We start from the raw sequence: 13305 nt of genomic DNA on the forward strand, positions 1-13305 counted from the left end.
GTTTGTCTCTAATTAATTAATTTATATTTTATTTCGATTTTATTAATTTATTCATATAGAACATACATTTATTTCCGTTAGATCCATGAGTTAAACTGAATTTTATTAATTATTTTCAGGTTACACAGCAGTTGAAAGAAAAATTTATGCAGCGAAAATCTACCGGTGATGTGTCGCGGGACGTGACAGCGGGACGTGACATCTCCCTCCTTGGGGAAGTTCGGCCTCCGAACTTTTATTAGTAAGTATCGTTTTATGATTATATTGTAAGAGAGTGATTACATGTATGATTAATTATTTATGTGGTTTTTGTATAGTATTCTAGTGTACGAAAGGCAGTGTAAGAGCGGTGTTGCTGTAACTGGATTTACTTAAATCAAGGTATTAATTCTGTAGATAATATAAATGATTCTAGCAAAGTATCTAAGTCGTCTTATGATCAGAGTTATTCTAGCACAGTATTTAAGTAGTTGTAGAGTTATGTGTTGATTTTATTAATATATATAAAAAAAAATTAATTGACTATTTATATATGTATACATATATACGTGTATATACCTATTTGCATATAGACGCACATATTTGTTTTCGTATAAAAAAAAAATTATTTTCATTCATTTTTTTTCTCTTTTTTTTTTCTTTCGTTATATATCTGTTCCCTCAATCATTATTTCTTTAGGTTATTACTACAGTGTAATTACTACGTGTGATTAATTATTTATAAATGTATTTATCTATACTAGTAATGTTACTAGTAATGTATTCATATTATTTGTTAATCATAGTTATCCTTATTTATTACAGGTCGTGTTGCATCGTTGTCACTGCGATTTTTATTGGATGGCTATAATAAGGGATACTTAAGTTGAGTCGTATTGCATTGCCACTAGGTTGTATTACCCATTTTTTTTTCTCTTTTTCTTTATATTAGTATTAATGATTAAACATGTTCTTATATTTACGTGGTTTATTAGTTTTCCTACAAGTCCAATATATGTTGTGATTATTGAATATTCTTAAGTATTTACCGCGTATTATTTCCTTGGTTTCGTCTAAATCCAGACGGTAAGCAAGATTACGTAGTCTTTTTGCTTCTAAGAGAAGACTCGTTGATGATCTTTTACTTAATTCTGTAAGGAAATAATTTGTCTTATTTTAAGAATGTGATTACTTATAACTGAGTATATATATATTGATTAATATGGCTCATCGTCGTTGTAGGTAATGGAAGCTACTAGTGATTGTTGCTACAGTCTGTCTGAACTGATATTGAATTGATAAGGCTAAGTATTATAATTATATTATTATGTACGGATATGCGAGTATTAATATATATGTATTTCTACTATATGTATTTTATTAATTTTTTTTTTATTTTAGGTTTAAAGGAATATGGAATATTGGATGCGAAAGAATCTTGGATTCGTGCCCGTCGTGGGTTATAACGATAATTGAGAAGTAATAATTAGAATCAATTGATTATATATTCTTATTTATATATATATATATATATGTATGTGCAAGCATACTGTTTCCCTTCTTGTCATGTGTTATATACTAAGTTCGGAATATAATCATTAGTGTTTCTAAATGTTAAATAAGCACTAAGTTAAGGGCTGATTGCTGTGAATAGTTTTTTCCTCTTTTTTTTTGTTAGTATGTTTATATTATATTATCATTATGTTAGTTTCTTTAAACGGTTAAATATTTTTATTTCCTAATTTGCTTATTGTAATGGATATAAGGAAATCCTTCACCAAGTTAATGATTATTAAAATTTTTTTTTTATTTTATTTTCTTTTCACCATTACCATACCATCACCACATAGGTTAATACAGATTAATGTCTTATTTCTAAAAGATTAATAAATCAATCGTATCATTATTAGTTTTATAAAATAGCTAGGGTTATGTTTAGTAGCATAGTAATTCATGAGTGAATATTTTGATCATTGTTGTTAATTGTTAACTTATTATCTAATACGGTACATTCTAATAAGATTGCTTGCTATTCTTTTATAATATGGGCAAGATATAAAAATAATACTACTACGCTTGTAAGATATACAAATCCTTGCAGCCAATGTGCTGAAAAGTATAATTATACAATACGTAAACAAAATTTTAATGTAAAAGGTTAATGTAAAAGGTTAATTGAAACGTTAATTGAAACGTTATATGTGTATAATTAGGCATTGCGCGTATTATAATCCTCCTCGGGGGACTATCGCTTCGCAAAGTATTTTATAAGTGAGATGATCTGTGCGGCCTTTTAAATCTATTACAATTTTCCTGCACGCGTAACAGTCGATTGCGCGGCGAGTTTTCATCAATATCTTATAACATCTCCCGCAATGTAAATCTGTGTGTACGAAAGTACGCGATATCAAATGGAGTTGTCTCCATGCGGCGGTTACGCGATTAAAAACACAAAATGTGTGCTCCGCAGTAGCACATTCAGCACAGAGCGTTAATGTATTCTCTACTTGTACAAACCAAGCGTGGTGACAAATTAGTTTATACGCTTTTTCTGCGTATGGATCGGCGTAGTCGCGGTAGTATATCGGCATAGGTATTGGCACTGGGGGGCGCGGAAGGGGTGGTGAACTTTGCGGGATTGGTACACCGTGCTCACCTATGACATGCACAAGATGATCGGGCTCTCTGATGTCGTCATAAGAACATCCTCTCAAGAACGGACGGTCGGTCTCATGTGGCGAAATCTGCGAATCTCTGCTGCTTCCGTCTTCGGCGCGCGTAGATGACATCTCGATATATTCGGATTCCTCACTCCGTGATGTTGATGCTGTTGACGCGTTGCTGGGTACATTGCTGTAAGCTGGTGGTGACCTTGTTATCATCAATGGATCAGGCATTGCTATCTCCGCTTCCATCGGGCTGTTCTCGCGATTGATTGCAGCTAAAACTTCGTCGATCATTGTAGTTGTCGTTGGTGTTAGTATGGTCGACAAACTCATCCGCGGGACTTCATAAACTGGCGCTGGTGTTGGCGGACGCGGAGGTCTATTAAAGACCTCCGGATCGGTAGGTCCTGGGAAATCTCGGTCCATCCCTGGATAGACATCTATTCCAGGAGGGCGGTTGTCAGGCTCTGGCGGTCGTCGCGTCGGCGATAGAGGTGTTAGAGGTGGCGGTGATCGCCTATAAGACTGCTCTGCTCGTAGATCCATCGGAACGTCATCAAACCCTGGCATGGTCAAAATGATTCTACGTAGGCGTCCTAGAATTCGCTGCCACTGCTTGCGCTGATCACGATTGTTTCCTTGCATGCAGGTTCTGCAAGTGTATGGTTCCAAAGACTTAATGCTGGTTCGAAGCCTTTCGAACTGAAACACTTACGAGTATTTATTGTTGGTCCAGTTCGATTTTGAATACGGCACTTTCTCCGTTTACTCCTCTAGGTTCCGAATGACACTGTGCACCTTGTGCTTCAATGTCTCGGCTTTTATTGACTTCTGCGGGGCAAGGGGTATGTCTCTTGGTGCCTTTGTCTTGACAGCATCTTTTGTAGAGCATATTCGTGGTATCGCTGATCCAAGAAGTTCGACTTATCGCCCAGATGATGACTATAAGTATTCCCAGAACACTCATGCCCCATCCTACTGCACTATATGTGAGAAGCTTTTGTTCCTGCAGTCTTCTGTCCTTGATCTGGCGGGCCTTTTCGATGATGTCATCGAAACTCGTTGATACATAGCTGCTGTTCGTCGTCCACAATTCGCGTGCTGCTTCTGCTAACTCGACTTGATATTTCTCACGGGTAGGCTCGTACAATTGTAAAATACTTAGATTATTCATTGGAGTATAATGCTGTGCGAACTCTATGGTTCGAATAGACGGATGGCTCATCGTGGTGGTTCCTGCTTTAATTTTGCATCCTTGGCGTATAGAAATAACACCAGAATTATTTATTTCTTCTTGCTTGCTTTGTTGGCATTCTATACGAATTATTTCCCGTTTTCTTGCAGTATATATCCAATTTCCAGGTGCAGTTAAAGCTTTCCAGTATGTTTCTCGTAAGTTTTGTAGTACTATATTGCAATATTCCATTTCTATATTTTTGTTTAGTAAAAGTTGAATATTACAGCTTGTCGCTTGTCGTATTTTTTTCAAAGGAAATGTAGCTGGGCAGATAAATACGGTGTTAGACGATATGCATTCGCGCAGTTCCCCTTCTCGGAACTCGTAGAAGCTATCGGTGTCCTCGCTTATCCCGATGTGTTCTGCGTCAGATTTAATTATTGCGAATTTCGTCTCATCAAACGCTTGTTTAGCCGGTAATGGTACGGCTCTATACATTTTGTATATCCCGGGAATCAGTAATGGAATGTGTAGGATATAAATTAATCGATTGTTAGAATAGGCAATCCGTAAATCGGATATTTTTATGAGCTGATTCATTCCGTTTTCATCAGTATTTACTGGAAATTCCGCATGAGGATTCTGTTCTTTTATTAGCTTGCAGTTTTGTATTAATTGTTGTGATGAGATTAGACGGGGATGGATGAATCCTTGTTTTCCAAATAATATTCCATTGATTAAAATATTCAGGTCTATTTCGTGTTGTAATATCTCTGTATCAAGCTTCGTCATAATTTCCCAGAAATATCGATGCCTCTGATTCAGCATCGTTGTGATTTCTAATTTGCTAAGTTGCTTCCTTATCGCAAAGGTAGTGTTATATAATTCTCCGAAGCGCGCTCGCATTGCTACAGTTTGATTCATAAGTAGCAAGGCAAGATCATTAGTTTTACTTTCCACATGCATTATGGCATTTCGCATGTCACGTTCATCTTCCATGGTTAAAGTTCCAAATAATATCTTGCTAAGTTGTCCAATGAATTCCAAGGGAGCTCGTTTTATTCGAGATTCTCCTATGAGTTCACCTATGTGATTTTGGTAGTGTTTTATTTTATTCAGTTTAGCAGTTAATGAAGTTATTCTTGATCGTATTTCGCAGTGTGAATTGTGATCACCACATTGTTGTAATATTGAATCCAATTGTTGTTCAAGTTTGACCGATGTGTCCTTAATATCGCGTAAGTCGACGTAGATTATCATTTTCCAAGAATTTTCAGACGTACGCATCTGTCCAACGTCCTCGAAAAATATTCCAGGATTATTCTTTAAACCAGTAATTGTGTATTCTTTTTCCTTCATCCCTGATCTGCAATCCGAGCAGGTTTAGTTCGATCCGTATGTATAATTTTAGTCCTATTTTGCGCAATTAGTATCTTAATATTATTCTTTTCTAAAATTTCTATGACTTGGTATGGTCCTGTATATTCGTCATCAAACTTATTTTTCTTTTTAGGTTTTAATACATATACAAAATCTCCTACTGTATACGACTGTGTTTTTAATTTTCTATCGTAATAATGTTTGTAACGCGCTTTAACTAATCCTAAATTTGATACGGCTAATTTTCTTAAATCGGTTAGTTTATCAATTAGTTTGCTTACATAGTCGTCGTACGTTTCTACTGAATCATCTATTTTTATTTCAGAAGGTAATCGCGCAGTTTTACCGAACACCAACTCATAGGGTGTAAATTTCGTACCTTCGTGCACACTAGTATTATAGGAAAACATAGCATGCTCTAGCCAATTATCCCAGTCGCGTTCATCTGAGATATAATGTTTTAAATATTCAGTTAGCACGTGATGACTTCTTTCTAATGAACCGTTGGATTGAGGATGAAAAGCAGATGTACAATATTGTTTTATTTTAAAGTATTTTGCAAATTTCTTCATCATTGAACTGGTAAAATTTGAACCTTGATCCGTCAAAATTGCTTTGGGACTTCCAAATTGACAAATAAATCTACGGGTAAATGCTTTTGCAATTTCTTCCGAATTTGCTTGTACGAGAGGTACGGCAATCGAATATTTCGTCAATTGATCCTGTATCGTCAATATATATTCATTACCATTGTCAGTAATAGGTAATGGTCCTACTATATCCATTGCAACTTTATCGAAAGCATCTACGGGAGTGTCGGTTATAATCATTGGTTGTTTAGTCTTAACGCGTACTAATTTTTTCTTTTGACAGCTACTACAGGTTTGGATAAATTTTTCGACTTGACTTTTCATATTTTCCCAAAAATATTTATGACGTATCCGTGCCACTGTCTTTGCAATTCCTTTATGTCCTCCGACACTGGATTCGTGGGATTCACGTATGATACGCGGTCTATCCTCGGGCTCGGGTATGCACACTTGGCCCTTACATACCGTAATTCGAATGTCCGTATTCAAAAATGTTAGCCTTATAATATTGCGGATTTTGAACCATGGGATTACTATATTATTACTGCTTTCGGATATACTTCCATGAAGAATGTTTAATCGTATCATTTCATTTTTCAATTCTTTGAATTATTGTACTATATGTTTTTCTTGAATTTGATCATTTAATTCTTCTTTGATTATTATTCCAAAATTTTTCTTGTTATTATTTTCCGTCATTAATACATGTCCTATTATTCCTTTAAAATTTTTCGGTGCCTGACATATTAATAAGAACTCATCTATTTCATCTACCGGGTCTCCTTTAGTATCTATAAAATATATTATATTATCATTTCTCATCCATATGTGATCTCGGGAATCTATGAGATTAACGGGTACGGTTTCTGATTCACGTATTCTCAACTTTGATAATTCTTTCGACGGTGTTTTTTCCTTTAAACTTACTTCTTTTATATTAAATTTTTTATTTACCTTTTTGCTAATTCTTTTATTTGGGGATCTTCTATTTGGTGATTTTTTATTAGGAGTAGTGTTTTTTGCTTTTGCAGGTTTTTTATTAATTATTGGTAAAGGTTTAGGAACTGCTTTATACGAAGGAGGTGAAAATATTCTATTCGTACGACTTTCATCTGTTGAGTCGTCACTTGATGTTTTCTGTTCACGATATTCTAATGGTCTTTTATTTATTTCATACTCCATTTCGTTATCGGTATTGTTACGCATCATCCGAGAAGTCGTGCACGACATGCGCATAAATACATAAAAAATTATACACACATATATGTGCCGCGTTAAAGCGATGGACCTCTCGGACGTACAATTTTTGCCACGCGCACACGTACACGATCGTCGCCGCTCTTTCCGTCTGGCGGCGTTAGCCAAAGGGAACCGCGGCGCCGGTAATCGCAGGACACCGCCGCCACCGTGATCGCCTCATCGGTGTCTCGCTCGAATCGAGGGGACCAATGAGGAATCGTTTCGACGGAACCGGGATAAGGTGGGGGATCGCGATGGAAAAATCGGGCATTCTGCCCGCAGCCATAGCGCAGTACACCCGCAATAGACGATTTCGCATCAAAAATTGTGCGTCCGAAGCAAACACGACTCAGAGTGAGGTACTCCCAGGCGTTGTCGTGTGTCCGAACTAACATCAGGCGACTCAGGACAATAGTCCCTAGGCGTGGTCGTCAGACCGGCGATCCAGGACAACGTTCCTGAGGCGTCATCCCGGTCTCAGTTCGCCACCGCGGAACAGTAAATAGCGAGTGCCCCGAGCCCTTTTTTTGGCAGTACCTTATCTAAACTGCGCGAGTTACAGTGACGCTGAGTAAAAACTTTTGTATCGAAAGAAAGAAATATACGTTATACGAAAAGACAGAGTAATTGTGAGCAACTTCTACCCTGAAACACAACATTTGGTGCCTCCTGTGAGGTCACGACCTCTGCAAGATCGAAATAGTGAACCAGAGACAAGTATCGCATCTCCGCAACGGAAGATCTTCAGTTCGAGCGGGACAACAGACAGCGGTGCTCACACAGCGGTGCTCACGTACATCTAAAGAGCGAGTTAGAGTAAGTCGTTCGATCCCAATTTATTCCATCATACAACAATGGCCGACAAAATAAAGCTTCTTATACAAAAACGAACATCCCTAAAATCCCAAATCACCATCCTAACAAACCTCCTCGAGAAAGGGAATGTAGACAATGCCACGTTGAGATTGCGAAGTGCTCGTTTAACTGAATTGTATCACGCGTTCGAAGATTATAATGACGAGCTCGCGGTGTTGGATCCGAGCGACGGACATCAAACTGAATTCGAGAATATTCACGAAAGGTTCTATTCCCTCGCCGGGAAAATCGAGAATATTTTAGAAACGGCAAGCACATCGGACGCGGGCGCTGGCTCGTCGAGCGAAAGAAACCGAAGCGATAACACTATAGTTACTATTGAAAAGCGACGGTTTAAGCTACCCGAAGCACAGCTACCGACGTTTGACGGGAAATATGAGAGCTGGCTATCCTTTAAGAACGCATTCCATAGTATGATAGGCTCGCAGACGGATTTGTCAGACATCGATAAACTACATTATCTAAAATCTGCATTAGTCGGGGAGGCCGCTAATAAGCTAAAGATTTTCACGATCGACGGAATAAATTATGCACACGCGTGGGATCTATTGGAACGCGCGTATGAGGTAAAACGAATTTTAATCTCGCGACATCTCTCTTTGATAATAAATCTACCTACATTAGATAGAGAAACTACAAGCGGTTTGTCCAAACTCGCGGACGACACTCAACAGCACGTCGCGTCGTTAAGCGCATTAGGGGTCTCCGTCGGGCCCGAAATGATCGTACATTTGTTGGAAAACAAACTACCGAAGAGTACGTTAGAACGGTGGGAAGCGACCCTCGAAAAAGACGAATATCCGAAACCAGAGCAGATGTACGAATTTCTTTACAAAACCGCCGTTTGCGCGTCGAAACGCGAAAGATCAAAATCAAGCGAATCAGAACGAAACAAAGGCGAACCCCCATTCAAAAAGAGGCGAAATGGTGCGTCAAATCAAGCCTTTATGTCAAACGCGTCGCGCAATTGCATCGCATGCAAAACCAAACGACATCCGCTTTATTTATGTGACAAGTTCAAACAATTGCCCGTGCCTAAGCGTATCGAAACGGTGAGAAACGCGAAGGTCTGCTACAATTGCTTACGCTCCCACCGCGACAGTCCGTGTAAATTTTCCAACTGCACGATCTGCCAGAAACGTCACAACACTCTGCTGCACTTGGACAGGTACACGGCCGCAAGCAATCCCGACGTATCGAAGGCCGAAACTCCTCAGCCCATATGACTAGCTAAATCGATCGGCAGCGGATCAACGAGTCTCGCGATGGTATCGCGCGTGTCCGCTCCACAGTTGTTAACGAGCGCATTAGTCTATATTCATGATAGTAAACACAATTTTGTGAAATGTCGCGCGTTGCTAGACACGTGCGCTACCGCAAACTTTATCTCCGAAAACATTGTGAAACGCTTAGGCGTGCGCGTAATCACACACTCGTTGCCGATCGGTACGCTTAACGAGACGACTACTGAATCCAAAGGCATGGTACAAATTACCATACAATCGATGCGCGACGACTTTCGTAAGAATCTCACGTGTCTTACCATACCAGCCATCGCCGATTCAATTCCATCCGAGATCTTCCCGCGAGATTCGCTTCGAATACCTCCAAATATTAAATTAGCAGATCCGAAATTCCATTTACCGCGCCCCGTCGATCTATTGATTGGTTCCGGAGCCACGATGTCATTACTCTCAATCGGTCAAATTAATCTCTCTCACGAGGGTCATGATCTTTATTTACAAAAGACTCGTCTAGGTTGGGTGGTCACCGGCGGAGTGTCATCGCAATTTCCGCCAAAGAACGCGACATGCCATCTTACGAGTCTAGAGAATCAATTACTTAAATTTTGGACAATAGAGGAAATCGGGACGGATAGGCCGTGGTCGGCGGAGGAACGGGAATGCGAAGCGCACTTCAGAAAGGCCGTCCGTCGCGACATCAGCGGGCGTTACATAGTTCGTTTGCCGTTTCGAGAATCAAAGGTGCGTTTAGGGGAATCGCGAACCAACGCGCTCAGACGTCTGCTATCTTTAGAACGCAAACTTGACGCGAATGTAAAGCTAAAGGAGGAATATACTCGGGTAATAGAAGAATATTTAGAATTGGGACACATGTCCTTAGTAGAAGATCCCGGTGATGACGGATTTTATATGCCACACCACGCAGTAATAAAGGATTCAAGTAGCACTACCAAGGTACGAGTAGTATTTGACGCATCCGCGAAATCGAGCAATGGGGTGTCATTAAATCAGATGCTAATGGTAGGGCCCACCATTCAAGCTAAACTGCCTTTACATCTGATACGATTCCGGACATATGAATACGTCATCACCGCGGACATAGTCAAAATGTATCGTCAAGTGTTGCTACATAAAGACGATCGACGATACCATCGAATCCTTTGGCGTAGATGCAAGAGGGTAGAGACGTTTCAAATGAATACGATTACTTTCGGCTCCGCTGCCTCTCCATTTTCTGCAATTCGATCTGTACACCAGCTCGCGGAGGACGAACAACACAAATACCCCAGGGCCGCCGCGATTCTTAAAAAACATTTTTATGTCGATAATTTAATATCCGGCGCCAAGACCATCGAAGACGCGCGAACAATTAGAGACGAACTAATCGCATTATTATCCCTGGGCGGTTTTCCCATTAAACAGTGGGCATCTAACGACGAACGCGTCGTCAATGATTTACCAACGAATGAGTTACACGCGGACTTCGTACTAAATCTAGATCGTTCTTTGAAGACATTAGGTATGACATGGAGCACGCGCGATGATAAGATCTGTTACTTAGCTCATCCGACTACAATTACTGGAAAAATAACAAAGCGAAGCATCTTATCGGAAATCGCGAAAATCTTTGATCCACTGGGATTACTGGGTCCGATAGTATTATACGCGAAAAAACTCATGCAAGACGTCTGGCGGTGTACATTGCAATGGGATGAATCCGTTCCGCAACAGATATACACGCAGTGGTCGGAATTCATTCGGCAACTAGAGTCAATGCAACGGATTTCCTTCGAACGTAAATTGTTTATAGACGATTGCGACGGCATTCAATTACACGGATTTTGCGATGCTAGCAACGTCGGCTACGGAGCATGTTTGTACATACGCTCAAAGGATAAACACGGGAATGTTATCAGCAGATTATTATGCGCCAAATCTCGGGTCGCTCCTTTAAAAATTATCACTATTCCACGGTTAGAACTTTGCGGCGCGTTATTGCTAGCGCGACTCTATCGCGAAACAATGGGCGCATTAGAGGTAATATTCGACAAGAAGGTTTTCTGGTGTGACGCGCAAGTCGTACTTCACTGGGTAGCGACATCACCTCACTTGCTCAAAAATTATGTAGCAAATCGGGTAGCAGAAATTCAAGAAATAAGTAGCTCCATCGAATGGTGACACGTACAAACAGAAGAAAATCCGGCCGACGCGATTTCGAGGAGTCAATTACCCCATACCTTTCTGCGAAATCAATCGTGGCCTGTAGGGCCCTCGTGGCTAATTAAAGACGAAGGTGAATGGCCTAACAAGAACACGCGAATAGTCGAAATACCCGAATTAAAGGGAAACGCATGCTTAGTAACAACTATCGACACCGGAATACTCGAAAGGTACTCCTCCTATTCCAAACTACGCAGAATCGTCGCGTATTGCCTTCGATTTCGACCGACGAACAAATATACCGGGTCGGTGTGCGCGAGGGAAATTAACGAAGCCGAAATACGGATTCTAAAAATCCTTCAGACTGCTCATTTTCCCGAAGAAATCAAAGGAATCAAAAACAAAAATCTGACAACCCGAAGTAAAATCATTAATTTAAACCCGTTTTTAGACGCAGAAGGTTTAATTCGTGTTGGGGGACGGCTTCAGAGATCGAATCTAACGTTTTCGCAAAAGCACCCGGTTCTACTCCCAAGCCGACATCGTTTGACGGACAGTATTATTCGCGAAATTCACGAGACCCATTATCATACGGGTATCCAAACCACGTTGTGCATTCTCAGACAGAAATTCTGGCTACTTAATGGCCGGAATCAAGTCCGGAAAGTCGTACGCGCCTGCACACGCTGTTTTCGATTCAGCGCCGACGCGATCGAATATAAAATGGGAAATCTTCCGCCGGTCCGTATACGCGAAGCTATTCCATTTGCTAATACGGGTATCGATTTCTGCGGTCCGTTCTACATAAAAGAGAAGAAACACCGTAATCGAACACGAATTAAGGTTTACATATGCGTATTTGTATGTATGTCGATAAAGGCAGTACACCTCGAGGTCGTAAGCGACTTGTCTTCGGACGGTTTTATTGCAGCGTTACGACGCTTCAGCGCTAGACGGGGACTGCCGGAGCACGTCTACTCCGACAAAGGAACTAATTTCGTAGGCGCGAATAACCAATTAAAGGAACTATACGTTCTACTCAACTCCGAGGAACATAAAGACCTCATCACCAGATATGCGAGCGAACGCTCCATAACATGGCACTTCATACCGCCAGCGGCACCACATTTCGGTGGACTGTGGGAGGCCACAGTGAAGCTTTTTAAACACCACTTCAAACGGGTAGTCGGAGATTCTCTATTTACATTCGAAGAGTTAAATACATTCACTGTCGAAGTCGAGGGCATTCTAAATTCAAGACCAATCACTTCCCTCTCCACCGATCCGAACGACATACTCGTGTTAACTCCTGCTCACTATTTGATTGGCAAACCACTAACCACCCTTCCGGAGGGCGACCTGTCATCTGTTCCAGCCAATAGATTGTCTACCTGGCAACACATCACAAAGGTCCGACAAGACTTCTGGGCACGCTGGAACCTTGAATACCTAAACGAACTCCAAAGGCGTAACAAATGGATCAAGGACGGACCCAAGCTCGACACCGGGACAGTCGTGCTTATAAAGAACAAAAACATGCCGTGTACGCATTGGGCACTGGGCAGAATCACAGAACTGCATCCGGGAGCGGACGGAATTACGCGAGCCGCTACCATCAAAACTGCAGCCGGACTGATAAAGAGAGCTACCAATTGTCTGTGCCCACTACCGCTCGAGCAATAATTATGCGATACCCCCTCACAAGCGTAAAAACATCTACGGTATTGCGATATGCATCCTAGTCAACGCGAGACCAAAATGTAAACATTTCACATATTGTATCTTTAGGAGCAAATCAGCGCCTCCATAACATTAATCACATTTTCGTTCACAATCGAATGCGGTCGTAAATTGCGCAGGATAGTTGATCGCTACCCTCTCAACGGGGGGAGGATGTTACGCATCATCCGAGAAGTCGTGCACGACATGCGCATAAATACATAAAAAATTATACACACATATATGTGCCGCGTTAAAGCGATGGACCTCTCGGA

At 40.7% G+C, this 13305-nt stretch overlaps 4 protein-coding genes and 1 long non-coding RNA gene across 5 annotated transcripts; 4 read left to right on the plus strand and 1 right to left on the minus strand.

The window, feature by feature from the left end:
- The first annotated feature begins 10 nt into the window (after positions 1 to 10).
- Positions 11 to 1516, plus strand: LOC139787101 (uncharacterized). The gene is made up of 3 exons (XR_011722521.1): positions 11 to 241; positions 318 to 381; positions 805 to 1516. It is a non-coding gene; the product is annotated as an uncharacterized lncRNA (long non-coding RNA).
- Positions 1517 to 1607: 91 nt separating this feature from the next.
- LOC139787100 (uncharacterized) lies at positions 1608 to 3932 on the minus strand. Its single transcript, XM_071726190.1, has 2 exons — positions 3361 to 3932; positions 1608 to 3297 (listed from the first exon to the last, which is right to left on the minus strand). The coding sequence occupies exon 2, from the start codon at positions 3288 to 3290 to the stop codon at positions 2205 to 2207; it is 1086 nt and encodes a 361-aa protein (XP_071582291.1). The 5' UTR covers positions 3291 to 3297; positions 3361 to 3932; the 3' UTR covers positions 1608 to 2204.
- Positions 3933 to 7885: 3953 nt separating this feature from the next.
- On the plus strand, positions 7886 to 9133 carry LOC139787102 (uncharacterized). Its single transcript, XM_071726192.1, has one exon. It carries the CDS (start codon positions 7886 to 7888, stop codon positions 9131 to 9133), a length of 1248 nt encoding a protein of 415 aa, XP_071582293.1.
- Positions 9134 to 9388: 255 nt separating this feature from the next.
- LOC139787103 (uncharacterized) lies at positions 9389 to 11329 on the plus strand. The gene has a single exon (XM_071726193.1). It carries the CDS (start codon positions 9389 to 9391, stop codon positions 11327 to 11329), a length of 1941 nt encoding a protein of 646 aa, XP_071582294.1.
- Positions 11330 to 12178: 849 nt separating this feature from the next.
- LOC139787104 (uncharacterized) lies at positions 12179 to 12994 on the plus strand. Its single transcript, XM_071726194.1, has one exon. It carries the CDS (start codon positions 12179 to 12181, stop codon positions 12992 to 12994), a length of 816 nt encoding a protein of 271 aa, XP_071582295.1.
- The last annotated feature ends 311 nt before the right edge of the window (positions 12995 to 13305 follow it).

The sequence above is a fragment of the Temnothorax nylanderi genome, unplaced genomic scaffold (genome assembly GCF_030848795.1).
Source record: "Temnothorax nylanderi isolate EJ_2023f unplaced genomic scaffold, tnyl_v1.0 TNYL_tig1271_pilon, whole genome shotgun sequence".
NCBI lineage: Eukaryota > Metazoa > Arthropoda > Insecta > Hymenoptera > Formicidae > Temnothorax > Temnothorax nylanderi.

Excerpts from the sequence above, each read along its gene's own strand:
- LOC139787100 (XM_071726190.1), bottom strand. The coding sequence starts at position 3,290 with ATGCAAGGAAACAATCGTGATCAGCGCAAGCAGTGGCAGCGAATTCTA.
- LOC139787102 (XM_071726192.1), top strand. The coding sequence starts at position 7,886 with ATGGCCGACAAAATAAAGCTTCTTATACAAAAACGAACATCCCTAAAA.
- LOC139787103 (XM_071726193.1), top strand. The coding sequence starts at position 9,389 with ATGGTACAAATTACCATACAATCGATGCGCGACGACTTTCGTAAGAAT.
- LOC139787104 (XM_071726194.1), top strand. The coding sequence starts at position 12,179 with ATGTCGATAAAGGCAGTACACCTCGAGGTCGTAAGCGACTTGTCTTCG.